Below are 20823 nucleotides of genomic sequence, written 5' to 3' on the forward strand. Positions count from 1 at the left end.
GGAGCTGGTGTCAACAGGATGTCAGTCAGTCAGCTGACCTCAGGATGCAGTTCTATGGCCAGCAAACCCTAACAAAGTGCTTAGACAGGCAGGAAATTGATCTGACTGGAATGTGCATTATCAGAGACTACCAGCAGGGAGGTACAAAGAAGGAAATCTGAGGAAACCGTGAGTCATGTGATACACAGGTTGTAATCTCTGCTTGCTGATGTTGTTTCTGACCACACATGGGTCCAGATGGTGATCTTCACTAATGGATAAAAATGATTTAGTTGATTATTGGCCCCCCCTCAGTTGAAATCTCGGTCATTTTCAAAGTTCAAACGGCAATGGATTCTATCTACAAGTGAAAACAACAGTATTTTTAGCGATATGTTATTTACACTAAGTGCAAATAGCTGTAGATTATATTTACACTGTTAAAATAGCAGGATTTTCTGCTATTTATACTACTTGTTGCAAAATAGTACTAATATACTAGGTTTTCTGAGTCCGTGCCGCAAGGATGAAATTGCTGAATTGCAGGTGCCCAGTAGGCCCGTGCGTTAATCCGTCCCTGGGAATTCAGCATAATGACACTATATCAAAATGCTTATGTATTTCATTGTAAAAGCTGGTAGCCTGCCACTTGGTTGACATTTCTAAACTTAGCTAGTGACAGCTGCTAGTTCAGTTGACAGCTGCACCCAGACCACATAATGAGGGACAACAGCTCTGTAGATGAGAAAAAGAAGACAATAGTTATTTTACTCCAACGTGTGGTCAGACTTGCATATTTTATCTCTCTGCACATGCAAATCACAGCAGTAAGCTTTCATTCAGCAGGGACCACTGTCACAACACACTTCCTTGATGTAGATGTAGGTCACACAGTCATCTACTGTATAGCTCCAGGACGAATTTGTAACGTGATAAACATGTAAACTTGTTTTTACTGTATTAGCTAAAATAAACATGTTTAGAATGAATCATTGTAGCATGGTAAGATGAACTTTTTAACATTTGTGGTTGAATTTTTAAATGTTTTTGAAAGAAGTCTCTTATGCTGCATTTATTTCACTAAAATACAGTAAAAACACTAATATTGTGAAATATTATTACTATTTAAAATAATTGTTTTCTATTTTAATACATTTCAGAATGTAATTTATTTCTGTGATGAATTTTTATTGTCCTTCAGAAATCATTCTTGATATCCTGATATAGTGCTCAAGAAACATTTTTATTAATGTTGAAAACAGTCAATATTTTTGTGGAAACCATGACCCATTTAGGATTCTTTGATCAATAAAAAGTTCAAAAGAGCATTTATTTGACATAGAAAACTTTTGTGACATAAATGTCTTTAAAATTGTAATTTTTATCAATTTAACGTGTCTGTGTTGAATAGAAATATTAATTTCTGTCCAAAAATATAAAAATTAAAACTAAATTACTGACCCTAAACAGTAGTGAATCTATAGCACAAATTGTGAGCATGGAATACATGGCAAAATAATAGTCTTTTTTTTTTTCTTTCTCTCAGATCACTAACCCTGAGTATGAGCAATTATAATAGTGATACTGTACTTAGCAAACACCACTAATTAAAAGCCAAGTGAGACCAAATGTTGGCAGCTCCTTTTAATTCTTAATTAAATATTACATATATTTGCTGTCTGCAGGCCTGAATCGACTCTTTAAATCTGAAAATAAAGTGCAGCAGCAAATGTAACAATAATAAAAAAAAAAACAATGTGCATTTTTAAAAAAAGAAAACACAAATGTAACAGGTGTTGTGGTATAGATTCAGACACATACAACAGTATATTTAGGGAATAAAATATTACGGTCTTCGAAAATCAATCACAGAATATGTGCTCTCAAAATATACAAAATAAACTCATTCATAGAGTTCATTTGAGTAAAGTTCAATCCCACTGGTAAAAGGCACCGTCTCTGGAGAAAAATAAAAAAATAAAAACAACACCACCACATTGGCAGTCAAAGCTTTCAGTTTATAATGTTAGCATGTCGAAAATAGCCCAAGCTAACATTCTGACCGATTTCTGTTGCGTCTTCCTCAATATACGTACAGAAAATTCAGTTATCTGCACTGGAGTGATAAAGCAGTGTGTAGCAGATGTGACGAAATTCTCCCTGAGAATAACAGTGGCATTCACTACCAGCCTGAGTGCATCTTCATAATTGATTGTCTCCAGAATCCCATGGATAACAGCTTTGAAATGATACCTGGCAACCACTTATAACCAGAGTTATTACATTGATGATTTTGTATAGGGCATGTCCCAAATGAGTATCGGACCAAGTACCTCCAAGCCTTAATACTCATATTCCTGATACTCCAGCCAGACCACGTTTCTATGGTTACAACCTTTCCTGCAACACCTTTCCCTGTGCTTTCTCTCTGGCTTTCCTCCAGACCAGCCTTTGTTTGAGTAGTAAATGGCAAGCTCAAATCAAAACATGGGACAGACGTTAGACTTGAAGCTTTAGGGGTCACCTTTTGCATGTACCCTAATATACTATGTCTAATGGTCAAGGTTATACACTTGTTGACATGCTACAGTATTTGGTTTCTGTAACAGCATGAGATTGAAATAAACCCAACATGTGGCAATGGATTACAGTGGATATGAATCTATAACACTGTGCAATATACAACAGGGATTGATAGTCTTGAGCTCAGTGGCTACATCTCAGTGTGCAAAGCTAAAATATACTAGAAATTAATGTCAAAGTTTCCATATTATGGACTCTCAATTTGAATTAACATATCTAAGAATAATAAACACTCAAGTTATGCAAGGTGTAAGGCATGCACTACGCTTCAGTGTGGGGTTTGAAAGTCGGAGACCACACTGCAAATCTGGGATTCAAAATCAACTATGAATATTCTCAACAATTCTTCATTTCTAGGTCACATATTTCTGATATTAATCATGTGAACTCCTACAGATGGTGAGATGTTCTTTAGAGCATTCTCAAATCGTGCTGGATAATATGATCAGGTTCCACACAGTCTTTCCCCAGATATCACATGCACAAGATGAATCGCTCACAATAAGATGAATTTATATAAGGTGCATTTTGATTTCATGTTGACTTGAAAACAATCCAGGACTGCTAAAATAGACTATTATAATATGACTAAATTCAAGTTTTCAGTTCAGTTTACAATAAAACATTTATATTAACATTAAAAAAATACAAATTAAGTCAGAAAATCCTAAATGCTTTTATCTTTACAAATTATATTATCAGCATAACGATTGCAGAAAACTAATTTAAATTTAAATATTAAATTGGAGAATTTCAATTCATGTAAATTTTTCATTTCATTTATTTTGTTTCACTTGTTATGCAGTTGTCATGCTGATTATATAATTTGTACGAATTAAAAACATTTCAGATTTTTCTAACTTAATTTTAAATGTTTAAAAAAAATCTCTCTCTCTTTCTTTCTCTATATAGTAACATTTAGTAATATTTTTACATTTATATTTTTTTATATTATATATTTAATATATAATAAACATTGTAATTATATATATATTAGCATAATTATAATAAGAAAACATTAAGTTAGGAAATACAGAATTACCAAATTTTGCCATAAGTTAAACATATTAAGGTTCTGCAATATATAAATATATTGTGGAAACTTAATTCCTGTAGAGCTGCTTTGCAACGATTTGTATCGTAAAAAGCGCTATAACAAATAAACTTGAATTGAATTGAAATCCTAAATCTATTTATCATTACAAATTATATTATTAACTTAATTGCAGTGAAATAATTTAAATTTTAAATTAGAGAGATTCAAAATTGCATTTTCAAAAGTGTTCTCAGAGTGGTCTTTTGGACCCCACAGTGTATTTTGAGTTTGGTTTACAGCTTTAGATTTGTGCAAACACAGAGCTTGAACACTTTTGCATGACACAGTACTGATTTGCATGACCTAGATGACCTACATGTCTTGGCGTGGAGCTGCGGGTCCCCTGTAATTCTGGGCCCTTTGTTTTCCACAGTGCAGTAGACAGAAACGTGTTTTGTTGATCATGCAAATTCCTGCGGATATTGGCACAGCATGAAGTGCAGGGAGGAATAGAGAGGCTATCAAGAGGGACAGACATTAAATTCATCAACTCTCCATCATCAAGCACTAAACGCTTACAGATTATAACATCTGATGCACGTCATAAATAGATCGAAGGGGCCACTGTGCAATTGAGGATATTCACGAGATGAAGCGAACAGGAAAACTGCTCGTCGTGATTGTTGTATCTAAGTTCGGTCACTTGGCACCCAGGGCTATTTTTAGGGTGTGTGTTTGTGTGTCCAGGTCCTGAGCAGGATGACCCAAGCTGAATCAGCACAGCCAGCGGCCTGAGCCCTGTGAGCGCTTCCTCCTCCTCTTACAGATGTAGTAGATAGGCAACGCAAACAAGCCTGCAGAGAGATCAGTCACAACACAGGACAGCTCGGTCACACCGAAACAAGGTTGAAAACAAGAAACTCATCTAGCCATACAATCCAATAATGTGCTTTACAGAAACATTAACCAAATTCAAATATATATATATATATATATATATATATATATATATAGGTATTAATACAGTTTTCTATCCACTATTGATATTTAGAAATTCTTTTTTTTATGGTATATCGATATATTTGGGAACACAATAATTCTAAGTAAAATGTTTTGAAAAAATGTTAAAAAGCAGTAATAACAGATTTGTGTTTTTATTAAAGACAGAGTTTGTTCAGGTAAAAAAGTTTTAGTATAAATTAATTATTTTTATTATTTATTTCATTTATTATTCAAGTGTATTTTCATGATTATAAAAATTGTATTTTTTACTTTCAGGACTATGAAGGGTTTTTTCCTCAAATTCCTAAATGCGAGTTTGTTTTTCAAATACTTTTGTAAAATAATAATTTCATACAATTTTCATTAGCTTTTTTAATGTTCATATTAGAGATTAAGTGAATCTCAATACTGTTTTATACTGGAAAAATACCCCCACATTAAATTAATATATGAATACATAAATTAATGACAATAAAACAAATATTGCCAAGATGCATATAAATAATTACTTTTTTATAATATAAAAATATAAATTTCTTGGACTAGACAGTTGAAAGATACCCACTGTGCCCAATATGCATATTGCCTTTCCACATTTTTGAATTTGGAAATAAAACCATTGTTTTTCATGTTACAGCCACATTTATATTTTCACAATAGAACTGAAAAAAGGGCTTAATTATCATGAAAATATTCAATTTTTTTTTATAAATATTCTTTTATAAAAAGCTAATTATATAATCTGTTTTCTTTTGAATTTGGGATAAAATAAAACCCAGACATGTTCCTGAGAGGCTTTGTGAGATTCAGGAAGTGTAACACAATCCTTACCTATGACCAAAGCCAGAGCTCCAACAACCACCACGAGGACAATGACTACTGGAGCCACCAGCACTTTACTCACTGTGAATCGAGCAACAGAAAAGCATTCAGGCTCACAAAGACAAACACATTTAAAATTCTTATCTACTTCTGGACTAAAAAGAAATGGATGGAGTGCATTTGTCTTTCTCAGCAAGTCAGTTGGTTAAAGTGAACCCGTGTGACCTGTAGACCAAACACTTGTATCTGTGATGTATGGATGGTTGGGTATTATACTACGGTTCGCTGCACTAGCCTGAGGACACCACACAAACACTGGCTCACGTAAAGTATACACAGATATGCAAACTAAAAGCAGATCATAGAGTGAGTCATATCTATTACTAACTGGCGTTATCAGGGAGTTGTAAACTATCATGGTCTGGAATAGTGTAAACTGCACTTTTAGGTGCTCTAGTTGCGTCAGAACCATTTGTTTTTGTGATATAACCTAGAAGTGAACTCGTATTTCGTCTGCGTAAAAATTGGGTTGTACAGCTGTATACAAATACAAAAACACCACAGTATGTCTGTACACTGATGTTTATTGGTGAGCTTGCAATTAAAATGAATGAGTCAATATAATAAAGAGATGATACATAAATAATGCAACTTTTTTGGCCATGTTTGACTCAAAATAATCATAAAACTTTTTTCTTTTAAGGCAAAATAAAATGGTCAATTAGTAAAGTTTGTGAGACTTAAATCTGTCTGCTAGCTAGTTGTATCTAAAAAATATACAGTTAAAGAATTATCATCTCCAAATGTGATTGAGTCCAGTAGGAAACACCGATATATATATATATATATATATATATATATATATATATATATATATATATATATAAGTTGGTATGGAGAGCATCTAAAAGCACATTATGATAACAAATGGACAAGAGAGCTCAAGATAACCCAATGTTATGTTTCCAAAGTAACCCCTAGTACTCCAAAAGAACTTAAATAAATCAAAATTGTGTCCTCTGGTTATGCAAACTCACTACAAACAGAGCCTCGGACCAGCCGGCGCAGATGGGGTTTCTCAGGCAGGTAGCGGTACTTGCATCCAAACACACTCAGGTTGGCGGTGTGGTCCCCAAAGAAGCGCAGATGTCTGTACTTCTCCCCGCAACGATAACAGAAGTTAGTGTTGCACTGCGTGCAAGTCATGTGATCACAGCCCTCCGTTCTCTGAATGTGGATCTGTTGGTATGGAGAAGAAATCATTTGGCAATAAGTAATCAATTCACAATGATGCACCATCCAGCCAATTATTTATAGTCAGATGCGTGAGCTAGTGGAGCAAATATTTTTCAATCTGGGCCAGCTACTGACATGTTCAATTAGTGAAAGCCTAGAGCTCACAAAATGATAATTTACAATGATTACACTGCAATTATTCCATCAAATAATACTCTTCTCAGTATTATGGGCTGAGAAACTCATTCACAAAGGGAAGGTTCTCAACGGAAAGATGTTTGCTAAGCCCTTAGGTATCTGGCCCAGGTATGTACACTATGCCAAACACTCATGTTCTGATGTATCCTCCAAAGCACCATGAATGCACATGTCTTGATTCAAAACAGCAACGCCTTGTAGAACTTGTTGATCTCTTGCAATTATGTCAGTGGTAAGAAAATGGTCTTGAGTGAACTTTAATTCAGGATCACTTTGCCCAGACCCCAGTCTTATGGCGTCTTATGACTGGAATGCCGTGTTTTCCAAGACTGTAATTAAAGTTAGCCAGGAAGAAAGGAAAAGAAAAAACACACAATAAACACAATCCTTCTTCACTATCTCAGAAGAGAACATTTGGTTTTTACAATGACTGACTCTGTTTATCTGAACCATGTACGATATCCTTACAACCTTTCTGGCCTTTGAATGTGGTAGCTCTGTTGCTATTTATGCAGGATTATAAAAATCTCAGATTTCATCCGAAGATGAACGAAGGTCTTACGGGAACGACATGAGGGTGAGTAATTAATGAAAGAGTTTTCATTTTTGGGTAAACGAACCCATTGATATACTCATGGTTATGAGTACAGTACATAAAGTAATAACTTTTCCATGTCAAAAAATGAATGGAAATCTAGTTTTCAGTATACGTACAGTGCATTTTTGTAGAGCATGTTCATTACCTTACAGCGTGGACACTTCTGAGCATTCCTCTGGCCGTGTTCGATGACGCTGGCCCAATGGCGCAACAGCTTGTCTCCTTTCTTGTAGTCTCGACACTTCAGGCCTTCGTGCCAGGGTGCATGGCATTTAAAACACCAGACAAACTGGCACGTTGTGCACTGAATCTGTGAGGAATATTTAAGGAGATAGACAGACAGTTTGCTTACTCAATAATGCCTTTTGGCAAACAAAATCATTCTGATTCAGAGTTTAGACACATAATTCCACATCGTAACTACAGAATGGACAAGAAGCGAAAAACCAGACCTTATACTTATGTTCACTCTTGGTGGATGTCTGTGTGCTATGACCCTTCAGGGACGTAAACAGGCTGCACTGGGGACACGATTTTGTGCTGGAGTCCAATCTGCTCAGCTCCAAGAAGTACTTGTATTTTGCCAGCTCTTCACTGGACAGGTGCAAAATCACCAAACTTTCCTCCAAGAAACCACTGCACTCTGTGATGGGACACAGCAAGTGTGCCCGACCCACATGAACCTTAAAAAAAAAACATGGAATCAGGTAAATACGTTAAAGACCGCAGCATTAATGCAGTGATAAACCTTTGCATGGCTCTAAGTGCAGTTAAATATGTAATCCACCCTATTTGGAAACTGTGACGTGTGGAGTGTGATTTAGTGCTCTTGGAAATCATGGGTTTTAATCAGTGATTGCAAGCGAGGACAGAAGCAAGCAGGAAGTGCAAACGATCTGTGTACACAAGCAACTCAAATAGCCACTGTACAAGCAGCATTGAACCTGAGGCACTTCCAAGTCAACGACCAACGTCACCTTCTCAAACAATCACTGAAGTACGGTAATACGTGATTGAATAGGGCTCAGCGGTTATGAACAAACCCTAGGGGTTAGTTTGCACAGGTTGAATGCGGTATGATTTGTTGATAAATGGATCCATGTTGAATGACCTTTCCCAGTCTCCTAGAGGGAGTTAAGGGATCTCATGGATCAGTGAGCTCCATTTCATTCTCATTGTTCACATAACAGGGCTTTGGTGTAGCCCTACAGCTGTGGGACTATGACTGTCGGCACCTCCCCTGTAAGAGGATTGCTTTGCGTCCTGCCTCTGGTTCCCCACCCATCTTCCTCCGCTCCCCCCTCTGGGACAACAGGATTACTGAGCGTTTCCATAGCGAGAAATAATCTACTCTCCACCCTCCTATTTTTATGCTCAAGCAACAGCATTTAAGGGACATTATTTGAGGTGACAAAAAAAGGGACTGGTCAAGAGACTTCTGTAAAATCAGGCAGAGCACCAGGAAAGGGTGATAACAATTACCACCAGTTACTACCACTATCACAGTGTCCATCCCTAAAATATGGAAATGGCTTGATCACAATAACCCCATTTTGAATTAGGGTTGATAAGAGTTACTTTTAGAGGTAAGTCACAACAATACAGCAGCTGACTAGTCATTTAATCAAGATAATTTTGGGGGATATTTTTAGGGGTGGTGCGAGCATGCTTTGCTTAAGCTGTAAGTCATTTTGAATAGTAAAATTTCTCAGAAAATTTACGTCCCCTTTACAGCCCCGCCACTAGGACCATACACATTTAGACTGACATATTTGGCCGCTTTATCACCTCTCAGCCTGTTTTTTGAGCATTTTGCCACAAGCTTTGTATTATTTAGACATTGTTCAATGCACTTTGTTGAGCTGTGTTTGAATACATAAATGCATCATTAAAAACTGAGAAACACATTAGGGCAAAAAACCTGAAAACCAAACCTGAAACTAGCTTAATTATACAGATTTTAAAGTCGATATGAATCCGAAATTTTATAAATGCATCTAGTGATCTTATTGTAATGATTCATCCATGCATATGGTTAAATAATAATAAAAAAAGTTAGGTTAAATAAAATAAAATGGTTAAATAAAATTAAAACGTCCTATTTCAATCTTTCAGTGAAATGATAAGCATCTCTCTGGTGACTAATCCAATTCATTTAATTTTTTTTTTTTGTTAGTCAATAATAATGTACAATGTCACAATATGGAAGATATCATGCTGCTATTTTCATTACATTGTGACTTTAAGACTAAATAATCAACTAGTACACAAATATCGCTTAGCCTACTACAGTTGGGCTAAATCAGGGATCCTCAAATATAGCTCACGAGATCCACTTTCCTGTTTAGCTCCAACCCTAATTAAACTTACCTACCTGTGATTTTCTAATGATCCTGAAGACATTGATTAGCAAGCTCAGGTGTGTTTTATTAGGGTTACAGCTAATCTCTGCAGGAAAGTGGATCGGGGCCTAATGGTTAGAGAGCTGGACTCGTAATCCAAAGGTTGCGAGTTCGATTCTCAGGTCCGGCAGAAATTGTAGGATTGGGGGAGTGAATGTACAGCGCTCTCTTCCACCTTCAATACCACAACTGAGGTGCCCTTGAGTAAGGCACCGAAACCCCAACTGCTCCCCAGGCGCCACAGCATAAATGGCTGCCCACTGCTCCGTGTGTGTGTTCACTGCTGTGTGTGTGCACTTGGATGGGTTGAATGCAGAGCACAAATTCCGAGTATGGGTCCATACTTGGCCACGTCACATCACTTTCATCTCACGAGCCAGATTGGAGGATCCCTGGGCTAAATGGATAAATTTACACACAAGAATTTGAGATTTTTTTTTAAGAATGTCAAAATCATCGGCGCCGACAGCCTCGTGGGCAGTGCGTCAACATACAGTGCCGTTGTGCTTCAGGTGTCCCAAGTTGAAGTACCGGCTCGTGGACCTTTCCTGATCCCACCCCCTTCTCTCTCTCCCACTTTGCTCCCTGTCCTCTCTACATTGTCCTATCAAATTAAAAAGGCAAAATGCAAAAAAAAAAAAAAAAAAAAAAAAAAAAAAAAAGTCAAAATCAGGTGAGTAAAATAAGGTGCATCCCAATTTGCATACTTGTGCAATATTCTTGTTCATTTTGTAGTCACACTAAAAATTCCAGCAAGTGCAATTAAAAAATAAGCAATGATGCACTAATCCAATATATATATATATATATATATATATATATATATATATATATATATATATATAGATATAAAAAATTCCATGTGGAATATTGGACACTGTTCCAGCTTTCTTATGGTGGATAACAAAATAAACTTTTCAATATCATGCACTAGATGGTTGAGTGCAGTATAAGTGCACAATGTATAGGGACACAGCTTTAGTTTACCTAACTTCAGCTTGAACAGGCCTGTACTAGTTTGGGGACGCTGCTGGAGTCATTTTTAAATGATGCACCAGACTAATGCGAAGGATTTGGTAAACAGCACTAACAATGCTCATGTTGGGAGAAGGGCTCTCGTGGCTGATTGTGTGGCAACTTGTGCTCGCAGCAGGTGAGATTCTGAGAGCCGGTGTGCTTGGAGTTTACTTTGGGATCCTAATGAGATCTGGCACTCCCCATGAGAGCCCTTACCTGAGTACGTGGCACCAACTGGTGACAGCAGTGTTATCACTCCCCGGGGGCCACCCACCGGTTATTTTTACACCTGTCAGCCTGCTGCTAATGGGCCGACCGTACAGTTATAGCACAACGACGGTGCTCAGCATCCACCGCAGGCGTGAACAATCCTCTTAGTATGGATGGAGAGTCTGATTTTCAGCCTGCCATGTCACACGCTGGCATCCTGTATTAACTTTGACATGTTTTCTGATTGACCAGCACCACCTCATCAGGTGGGCTATCTTCTTGGGGAGATGGATGTGAAACAGGGAGTGCAGAACTCACTGTTTGAGGCCGGCCACATGCCTGCTAAGAACACTCAGTCAACATAAGACAGCAACCAAATTGCTGTGGGTAAAGTGCAGAACAGACATGAAAATTTACTAGTGGCACTCATCTTTCACATCTAGTTTCTAATATTAGCACTAACCAGGTACGGTTTAACTTAATCTAGAAGAGCAGTCCTATCCTTAAATGACTTTAAACTATGCTGCATACGCAACACAAACCACGTGAGAAAGCTGATCAGCGAGTGGCTGTCACACACCTCAGGGTGTAAATTGCATGTCAGTATTAGGGATGTAACGGTATGAAAATTTCTAATCACGATTATAGTGACCAAAATTATCACGGTTATCAGTATTATCACGGTATTGTTAAAATGTGCTGGAGATGTTCAAAAAGTACCGAAACATAAATCACTTCACCAAGTTTCATACTTAAAAATCAACAAACAGCAAATAAAATGACTTTTTGTTTGCATAATCACTAAAACAATAACATTACCAATGAGGTCTGGATTTTAAATGACAACTTGACTGACACCAGTTTAATAGCATGTTCAAATAAATAATGTAAATGTTCAAATAAAGCTTTGAAAAAGTTTAACATAAAGGTAGACCACACATTTCAGCCTTTAAAGAAAAGGGTTAAATTAAAATGATAATTAATAAATGATTATATGTATTTTATCTGCTCCATAAATAATTCTATATAGCATATCTGAATTGTTTAAATGTACATAAGTTTGTTTTTCATCAACCGGTTAAAATTTACAGCAGGTCATGCAAATTTGGTCCATTTTTTGGCCAGACAGAAACTGCACACAGACTGAATGTAAATAAGTGTCTGTAAATCCAGTCTCTGACAGCAGGTGGCGCTTTATACGGAAAAGCTGAATTACAGCTGATTCCTGTGAACTCCGCGAACACTTCCTTTAGGTATTACATGGAGCGAAGATGAAAACAAAATGCCATCGAATTGTTTCTGAAGACAGTCAGAACCTTCAGAGGTACATTCATATGATTAATTCATTGATATATTAATTTGTATAATTCCCTTAGCACTCTTTTAAAACCTCCCAGCTTTTCCGCCCTATTTTCACTCAGAACGAAACTACTGTGCTGCTGTGCGCACGTGAGACTGTTACTGAAAACTCTGCTTTATGCCGGACAGTATTTATTTATCGCGAGTTGTTTAAATCACGGTAATCGAATACGGTTTTAATGATAATTAAAATATGAAACGGTAATACTAACCGCGGGGAATTTTATCATGATTTATCGTCAAACCGGTAATCGTTACATCCCTAGTCAGTATAGAAAGTAATCAAACATTTTTCATTTTCTTAGCAGATTTCCTGCATCACCTCATCTCAGCGCTTCATCACATATTTTAATCTAAGGCCACATACATCTCAATTACAGTAGGTTGTAGGTAATATTCAGTCAAGCAGAAACTGTATACATTCATACATTTAAATGGATCGGTTATTCTGCAAGTCTACAAAAGGTCAGTGAAACCAACTATACAAATCTTCTACCAAACCTTTACACAATATGATTTCTTATATCAAATCTACTGAGGCATATATAAAAATTCATAAGCAGAAAGACATTTCAATTTTTTTTTAGGCATTACTCCAGTACCATGCCTTTTAAATGCTTCTTTTACAATGCCAAAGCAGACCTGTAAATGTTTCGATCAACAGAGTAAAACAGTCTTTTACCAAATCCTTTAGTAAAATACAAAATTATGTGTTCTAAAACATGGGTACAGGTTTATGAAACCCAACTGTCACTGCTTCAGCCATTTTCTGTCATTTAATGTTTTTGACTATCCTGTGCATCAAGGTTTGGCAACATTCAAAATTTAGGAATTGTGTCACTATCAGTTTATTGAGAGTCCAACTAGAGTTGGAATTCATAGACATTCAAGTCGAACAAAAGGAATTTCATTACTCCAACAGAAGAAACAAATATAGCAACCTCCAAAAAATAAAACAAATATTTAATTTTGACTCATTTAAATTGATTCAAATTCTTACCATGCAGCACCACAATGCTGTATAGATAAATTTATACTTTTTTGAATTAAAGTATTTATTTTATTAAATAAATTCACAACACATATGCACATCATACGTTCATATAGAACTTGCTATCATTGCCATTTTAATCTAACATCTAATGTTTCTGGAAATTTGGGAAGTATAAACCTACATGTCTGAATGACTAGTCTGTCTTAAGGAAAACCTGAATAATTAGGATGATTAGGGTCCCTTTTTTTAAGGAGGCATTCCCACAGACTGCATGCTTGGGTTCAAAAACAGCTGGACAGGGCACAACAAAATAGAATGGAATGCAGGGACCTTGGATCTCATGTTTTAAAAAATAAATAAATTCAGAACTATTTTTACCTTGATACATTCATGATGCTGAAAAAAAGCAACTTTTATATTTAAAGCAACAATCAAAAATAGAAGACTGAAGAAGTTTATGCATTATAATGGAAACATTACTTAGAGCAGCCGTTTTGAGGTCTGACAGTAATTTATTGTTGAAGGCTATATAATTGTTACAAAAGCAGTGTTTTGATGGCTGTGGCAGTGCTGCTTTAAAGGGTATGAATTTAAAAAGACACAAACTCTCAGAAACACTTTACAGAGCCAAACGCTATCAGCACACTAGACAGCTCTGAGAAGCTGTCTTTTTATTTATTAATTAATTATATATGAAAGATAACAGTTCTGGAGTTTTGATTTCATTATGAATGCAAACAACACTTAACAACACTAGACCAGCCTCCCCATTTGCCAAACCCAACACAAAGGGCTGAAATGGGAAACAGTGGCTCGGTGAAGTTAAATATTAGCTATTTAAATGAGTCTTTTGTACTGCAAACCTCTTGCCATTTCTCTTCAGTAAAAGTGCACATTAACCGATCGCCCTTTCCTTTCATCTGCTTACAAACCATATTCTAAGCATTCATTTGATCTCATATATTCTTATCATTTAAATTACTTTTGAAATCATGCACCGCCCATGCCTATAAATGACTGCAATGAAAGCAAGATTGTTGAACGTCACCTTTAAAAAGTAGAAAAGTGCACAAATGATAACTCGAATCAACAAAAGGGAAAATTTAAAGGGGTCATATGATGCGATTTCTTGTTTTCCTTTTCTTTAGTGTGTTATGTAGCTGTTCGTGCACGTATACGATCTGCAGAGTTACAAAGCTCAAAGTCTCCCACAAAAGGATTTATTATATCTAAAAGAGAAGGCTGATCCAGACCGGGCTAAAACGCCCCCACGTCTACGTCACGATGTGGAAATATTTGCGTAATGACGCCCAAATGTTCACGCTAAGAAAGAAGGCGTGGTTTCAGTAACCGCAGTAGTGTTGATGCAGTAATGTCAGGGAGACGCTGTGTGTTTCTATGTGAAAGCAAAAGCCTTCCGAAAGTAGATGCAATTAGGAATCATTGGTTAAGATTTGTTTACAACAGAGGAGCACAACCCAAATGTTCGAATTTGAGCAACGCATTTTATGGATGACCGTTTTGTGAACCTAGTAGAGTACAAGGCTGGCTGTGCACAAAGGCTATTTCTAAAAAAAAAAGGGTCAATTCCGACTTTGCTATGGCAATCTGGCACTTCTGAATCAGCGACTGGAAGTATGTTTTGTTATTAGTTTAAGTATTTGCTATTGCCTGTTCAAATGTGGAGTTATGCACAGTGTAGAGTAGCGCGTTGTGTGTGTGTGTGAGAGAGAGAGAGAGAGAGAGTCATCATCACAGTGGAGCCAGCTGTCTTAACCGTGGCTTGTGTACTGCAAACACATACGAGCTTCATCACTGTGTCTGTCACGTGACTCTGTTCCACTCTCGCGCTTGAACTGATGGTAAAACTAAGGACATTACTAACTGTCTTTACATTTACTTTGAAAGCTGAAGCTCGCGATTATGGTAAGAGGCGTTAGATTTCCGACACGTGTTTGTGGTGTTCGGCCAATCCCAATGCACTGTGTCAGCTGGCCAACCAGAGTAGACTGCGCTTGTCGGAAGGAGGGACTTTGTAGAAAACGACGCGTTTGAGAGAGGCGGGGCATAGAAGAACTACAATAATGTACAGTATTTGAAAAATAATGTGTTTTTTGAACATTAAAGCATGTCAACATATTCTGTTACACCAAACACACAAAATAATGATCTTTAAAAAAGCATCATATAACCCCTTTAAATCATAAACTCAAACGTTAAAGAAATAGTTCACCTGAAAATGAAAGATGATATTTTGATTAAAGTTGCAACAGTTCATAAAGTCAACAGGGTTCAAAACAAGACAATGAGAGGGAGTAAACGATGATAGAAATTTCTTTTTGGTTGGACTATCCCTTTATATTAAATCATTTCCAAAGTAAAAACCCAAATCTAGCCATAGATTGCACTTTACTTAAATTTTTTGTAAGCCAAATTCTCACATAAAGGATGTTTTCAAGTAGCCAGAGCCAGAAACTAAGTACTTATGCATTACGCCACCTTGTTATGATGCTATACACAGCTGTAAAGCTGTCATTGGATACGATTCAAACAGACAGGTTTTACAGGTAATCAGCTTTTTACAGTACATCCATGAATAGCAAAACACATGCTGCAACAATGGGAGGAGTGACGATATATCTGCAAGCGGCTATATAAAAAAAAAATATTTTTGGCAGCATCATCGTCGTAATTGTGCACTCCAGAACACAGCCAAGAAAATTAGGTCTAGCTTGCAGCTAAACAGGCCAAGTGAGCCCACCAAACACTGGTGACTGCTTGGCCACGAATAAGACAAAACCAGACCAATACCTTTGGCCACAAAAGTCAGCTAACATTACCACATCAACCTCTGCCTGACCCCCAAGATCATTCATGGGGGCAATAAATTTGATTTGAAAGAAGACCAGCAACAGTCAAGCCAACGTTACTTGATTATGACCACAAGATCCCTCCAGAAGGGCAAATTGTTCTATGTAGCCTGCAAACCGCGCACAGACCTTCCAGCCAACAGTCATGTAATGTAATTAGGGCACAGAGAGGCTGAGATCAGTGATTAAGCAATCAATTACAGCACAAGTTCTTCCTCCCCTTGTCAGCGACATGACTCACTGCCACTAGGTAGAAAAAATAAATAAAAAAAAATTTAAACTTTTCTAGACCTCTTCCTCTTTCTAAGAACCTGATATTAGATAATTTCAACCAAACTAGGGATGTAAAAAAAAAACTATATATTTTTAGATTAGGGTTACATTAGGTCTTGATGTTTACACGAAAGTGAAAATTCTGTCATCATTTAGTCACCCTTATGTTGCGTCATGTTTTTTTATGTCCATACAATGAAAGTCAACTCTGAAATTCTAAGTTTTAAAGATGATTGCAGTATATTTTACAAGAACATACAAATTCAAAATTTCACATTTAATTTAATGTGTTAATTGTAATTGTTTGTGGAATTTGCTAGCAATTTTCAATTGAAACAGTTTCAAAGTAAATATACTTTCAGTGAATGGGGTCTGACCACAGAATTCTTCAGAATATCGTCTTTTGTGTTGCACAGAAGAAAGTAAGCCATACAGGTTTGAAATGAAATTATGTTGGGCAAATAAAAGCAGAATTTTCAACTTGGGCTTGACCTGACATGATACGATGCATTTCTTAGGCCACCTTTTCAATGTCTGCAATCTTCAGCTACAAATGCTACAATTCTCGTCACACTAGTTGAGATATTTTAACATAGAAGACAGCTTAAGGGGTTGTTTACACTCAGGCATGTTCTTCTGTTTAAAAATATAAATAGAGTGCAATCGAATGGGTCTCGAGAAGTTTAGAAGATTAAAAATTTTCAACTTGATATGCTGTCTCAAAACCCCCCAAAATTTCAACAGCCAATCTAAATTTTTAATACTTTAAATGGGAAAAAAAGCCAACTTCTCCAAGAGGTTTTTACCAAGCAAAATGTCTAGCTAAAGTACCGCATGCAAATTAAAACACCATTAAAAATCTCAAAATAAAAACGGCCGGATGACTAGCTGACCATTCCTAATCCAAATGTGTTTAAATATACAAATAAGTTCATTTTTTTCTTTTAACCAAAACCCTGACAAGACTTGTTTTTACACATGCTGGTGTGTCATGTAACTCAGAAACGGTAATGCTTTTTTATATCACACAGACATGACTATTGTATTATGCAACAAGAGCCTCTGCTCTGCGGGAAAGGGAGTTCTAAAATGACTAAAACTAACATTTCCAAGTCTATGATGATGACCACATGGGCCAGACTAAGCAACACAGGAAATGCATCACTTCTACAAAGCGGGAAAGGACAGGCTGAGAATGTTTTCACAAACACAATGGAGAACTTCTCCATTAACAAACAGAAACATGCTATAATTAGAAGACAAACAATTAAGAAAAGCAAATAGCAGGCTGACTGACAGGTGCTCTTCCAACAAAACATGCTTGTCGAAACACTTTAGAGTACCTTGTAAACATGGAGCATCACAGTATTACCATCACTATACCAGGGTATAAAGATAGAAAAGCACATGACACGTTTCACAGCTTCAGGAGGATGTGATTCTCATTGCTGGCACATAGAGGCATATTAGGTTTGCATCAGTCCACTTTAAAAGTGGTTGCAGACACAAACAAAGAAACATCCCTGATTTTATTCAATGCTGAAAAGAAAGGAAAACTGAGATGGCATGGATGTGGATACCTGTGAGATGATGTATCTTTTCAGACATTCTTCACAAACTGCATTTTTGCAACAGTGTAGCGGTATTGTTTGTTTGTCATCAAGACAGATACGACATGTTAACACAACAGATAAACTGCTGCCAGTGTTATAAGAGCTGTTTAATCCAGACAGCATCAGGTTGGAGACTGTATAGGGCTCCGGATAGTGATCATGGTCCAATTCTGAATTTGGCAAGTCGGTGGGAGGTAAAACCAGCACATCTGATGATGATGATGATAAAGATGTAGCTTCATGATCAGATATTGTTTTCTCAACAGGTATCCTATAATTATCATTGGCAATACAGTATACAGTGCAGTAAACATGCTCTTTTGATTGGCTGGGATCTTCACCACTCTTCAAATCAATATTATAATCAATATGATGATTCCAGTCAGGATCTCCCGATCCTGAGTTGCTCTCCATGTTGTGTTGGAGACTTTTTGTGCTACATTGCATCCGTTCATCATCCTCTTCATGATCCAAGTCGTTCAGTTTGATGTCAAATCCTACTTTCTCCAGATCTTCAGGATTTCTGATAGTGGAACCAAAATTCCTCCTTAAAATGTCAACGGCTCTTATGTTTTCCCTCTCGTTGTTTTCTTTATTATTGCCTCCTGGTTCATGTTTGTGTTTATGAAATTCCAAAACATCCTTCGACGATAATGATGATGGCACCTTCGCGTCGCTGCTGCGGACATCCCGGCCGAAATCAGTGCTCCGCGTCCCGCTGGATACATGGACAGATTCCCCGTCGCGTCCAGTATAACCAGGCATATTTTGAGCGGTGACATTCACACGCACGGAAGACTCATCTTCCATTCCCGAGCGGTCAACTTTCCATCTGTGCGAAAACACCCACAGTCCGCTTTCAAAAACTAAACACAGAGCGAGTTACTATTACACCACTTCCGGGTCCGAAATCGCGGATCCTACTACGGCGAAGATTCTGCTCATGCATATTAATTAAGCCACGTTGACGTTGCGTGGAAACGTTCCAATGGCACAAGGTTGACTTATGAATATAAATTAGGCGGCTTTGACGTTATGTCGTTGCCTTCCAATGGCAAAGACTTTGTTTATAAATATTAATAGAATCCTTCAGCGTAGTAGGATCAATTTAATTCACAGCCGGGCGTTATTCTACTTTCGTTTAGGCTCTGTAGTTGAAAACCAACGAGTTCTGTTTATAACCAATTAAATGCGCTGAGTATCTAATTATAATATTTACAATTATTAGAATAGGCCAGATTATACAAATAGTAGTAGCATACAGTTACAGAAAAAAATGTACGTTTCTCTTTTTATTTTTTATTATTATAAACATAACTGAACGTGACTGCAACATCAATTTTTATTTTTTTGAACATACTTAGAATTGAATAAAATCGAATAGAACTCTTCTTGATTTTATTACCACACTGAGAATGATTCATTTTTATATAGGCTATATTTTACTTTATTATACTATATTATACACAGGCTATATGTATCTTTGGTAATCATACCCTGTCAATTTTATCTTGATTAATTGAATGTGTCTCTAGACACTAGAGGGAGGTAGAGTGTAAGGTAAAAACTAATCTCAATTTGCAAGCTTTAGATTGGTTCTGCTTTAGAGGCTAAGCATGTTAGAAAAATAACGACATAAGCAAATACTGAGTGTGATGTTTCTTTGGAAGAGTAAAAGGCAAATTAACCCAGTAATAGGTCACTTGGGCACGCTGTACAAGCTGAATCAACATTCTGCCCCACCTTGTTGATCTCCTTTAGGATAAAGAGGCCCCAGGGTCCCTGATGATATTTGCACATTCACAGCATCTTTAAGCCTTGTAAGGTCAGAAATGAAAGCTTTACACTTTATCAACAAACAACAAGGAAATTAAGAATAGTTGCCATTGCTAAATGTATTAATAATAGGCCTACAATAAAACCTACATGTGGCATATGTAGCATGTTAAGAATTTCACATTTTATATATTGATATACATTAGTAAACACATTAAATACATTAGTAGTTTTGCTTCATATTATGCTATGGAAGCACATCTAAACACAAGATAGCTATTCTATTCTTTTTTACTGCTTCCCAAGTTGGCTTTTTAAACTGAGCATGTTTGACAAATAGTCACTGTTGTGTGGCAATTTATAAAAGCGTGACACAAACTCATTAATTAATAAATCAAAATCACAGATATTAGTCATGCTTAAACGTCCATCTGTTAGGAGGCTAATTTAAAAAAAAATTCTAAAGAGTGACCATCTGTTATTATCTGTGATGAACCAAAGAGGGGTCACAGTGTCACAGAATGCATTCAAGCACGCATCACACGTTCAAAGCAACCAAACCAAGAGTCCCTCCCTGCCTCTGCCTTGAGACATCTTCATATTTTCTGGGATTTTAAGTGCTTAAGTGGATACAAAAGGTTGGATACAAAGATTAAAGAAGATTTTGCCAGTGAAAAACTCATTAGCCTGATGCCAAAGAGTTTCTGGGTGGTTGCCAGGATGTTGCTATGTAGTTGCTATGTAGGTGTTTTTTTTTTCACATGATGCTTTATAGTTGCTAGGGTGTTCTTGAAAGGTTCCTCTTTCAAAATGAGTTTTTCTTTTTTTGGTCAATTTATCATCTGGCAGGCTAAA

General features: G+C 36.7%; 1 protein-coding gene across 1 annotated transcript; it reads right to left on the reverse strand.

Moving 5' to 3' along the window:
• Window positions 1-4326: 4326 nt before the first annotated feature.
• LOC306880086 (E3 ubiquitin-protein ligase RNF217-like) lies at window positions 4327-19002 on the reverse strand (the record flags this gene model as incomplete). Its single annotated transcript, XM_079433378.1, has 6 exons — window positions 4327-4452; window positions 5432-5503; window positions 6460-6661; window positions 7600-7764; window positions 7907-8137; window positions 18160-19002. The coding sequence occupies 6 exons, from the start codon at window positions 19000-19002 to the stop codon at window positions 4373-4375; spliced, it is 1593 nt and encodes a 530-aa protein (XP_079289504.1). The 3' UTR covers window positions 4327-4372.
• Between the last annotated feature and the right edge of the window lie 1821 nt (window positions 19003-20823).

Source organism: Barbus barbus (assembly GCF_936440315.1).
Source record: "Barbus barbus genome assembly, chromosome: 14".
In the NCBI taxonomy this organism is placed as follows: Eukaryota; Metazoa; Chordata; class Actinopteri; order Cypriniformes; family Cyprinidae; genus Barbus; species Barbus barbus.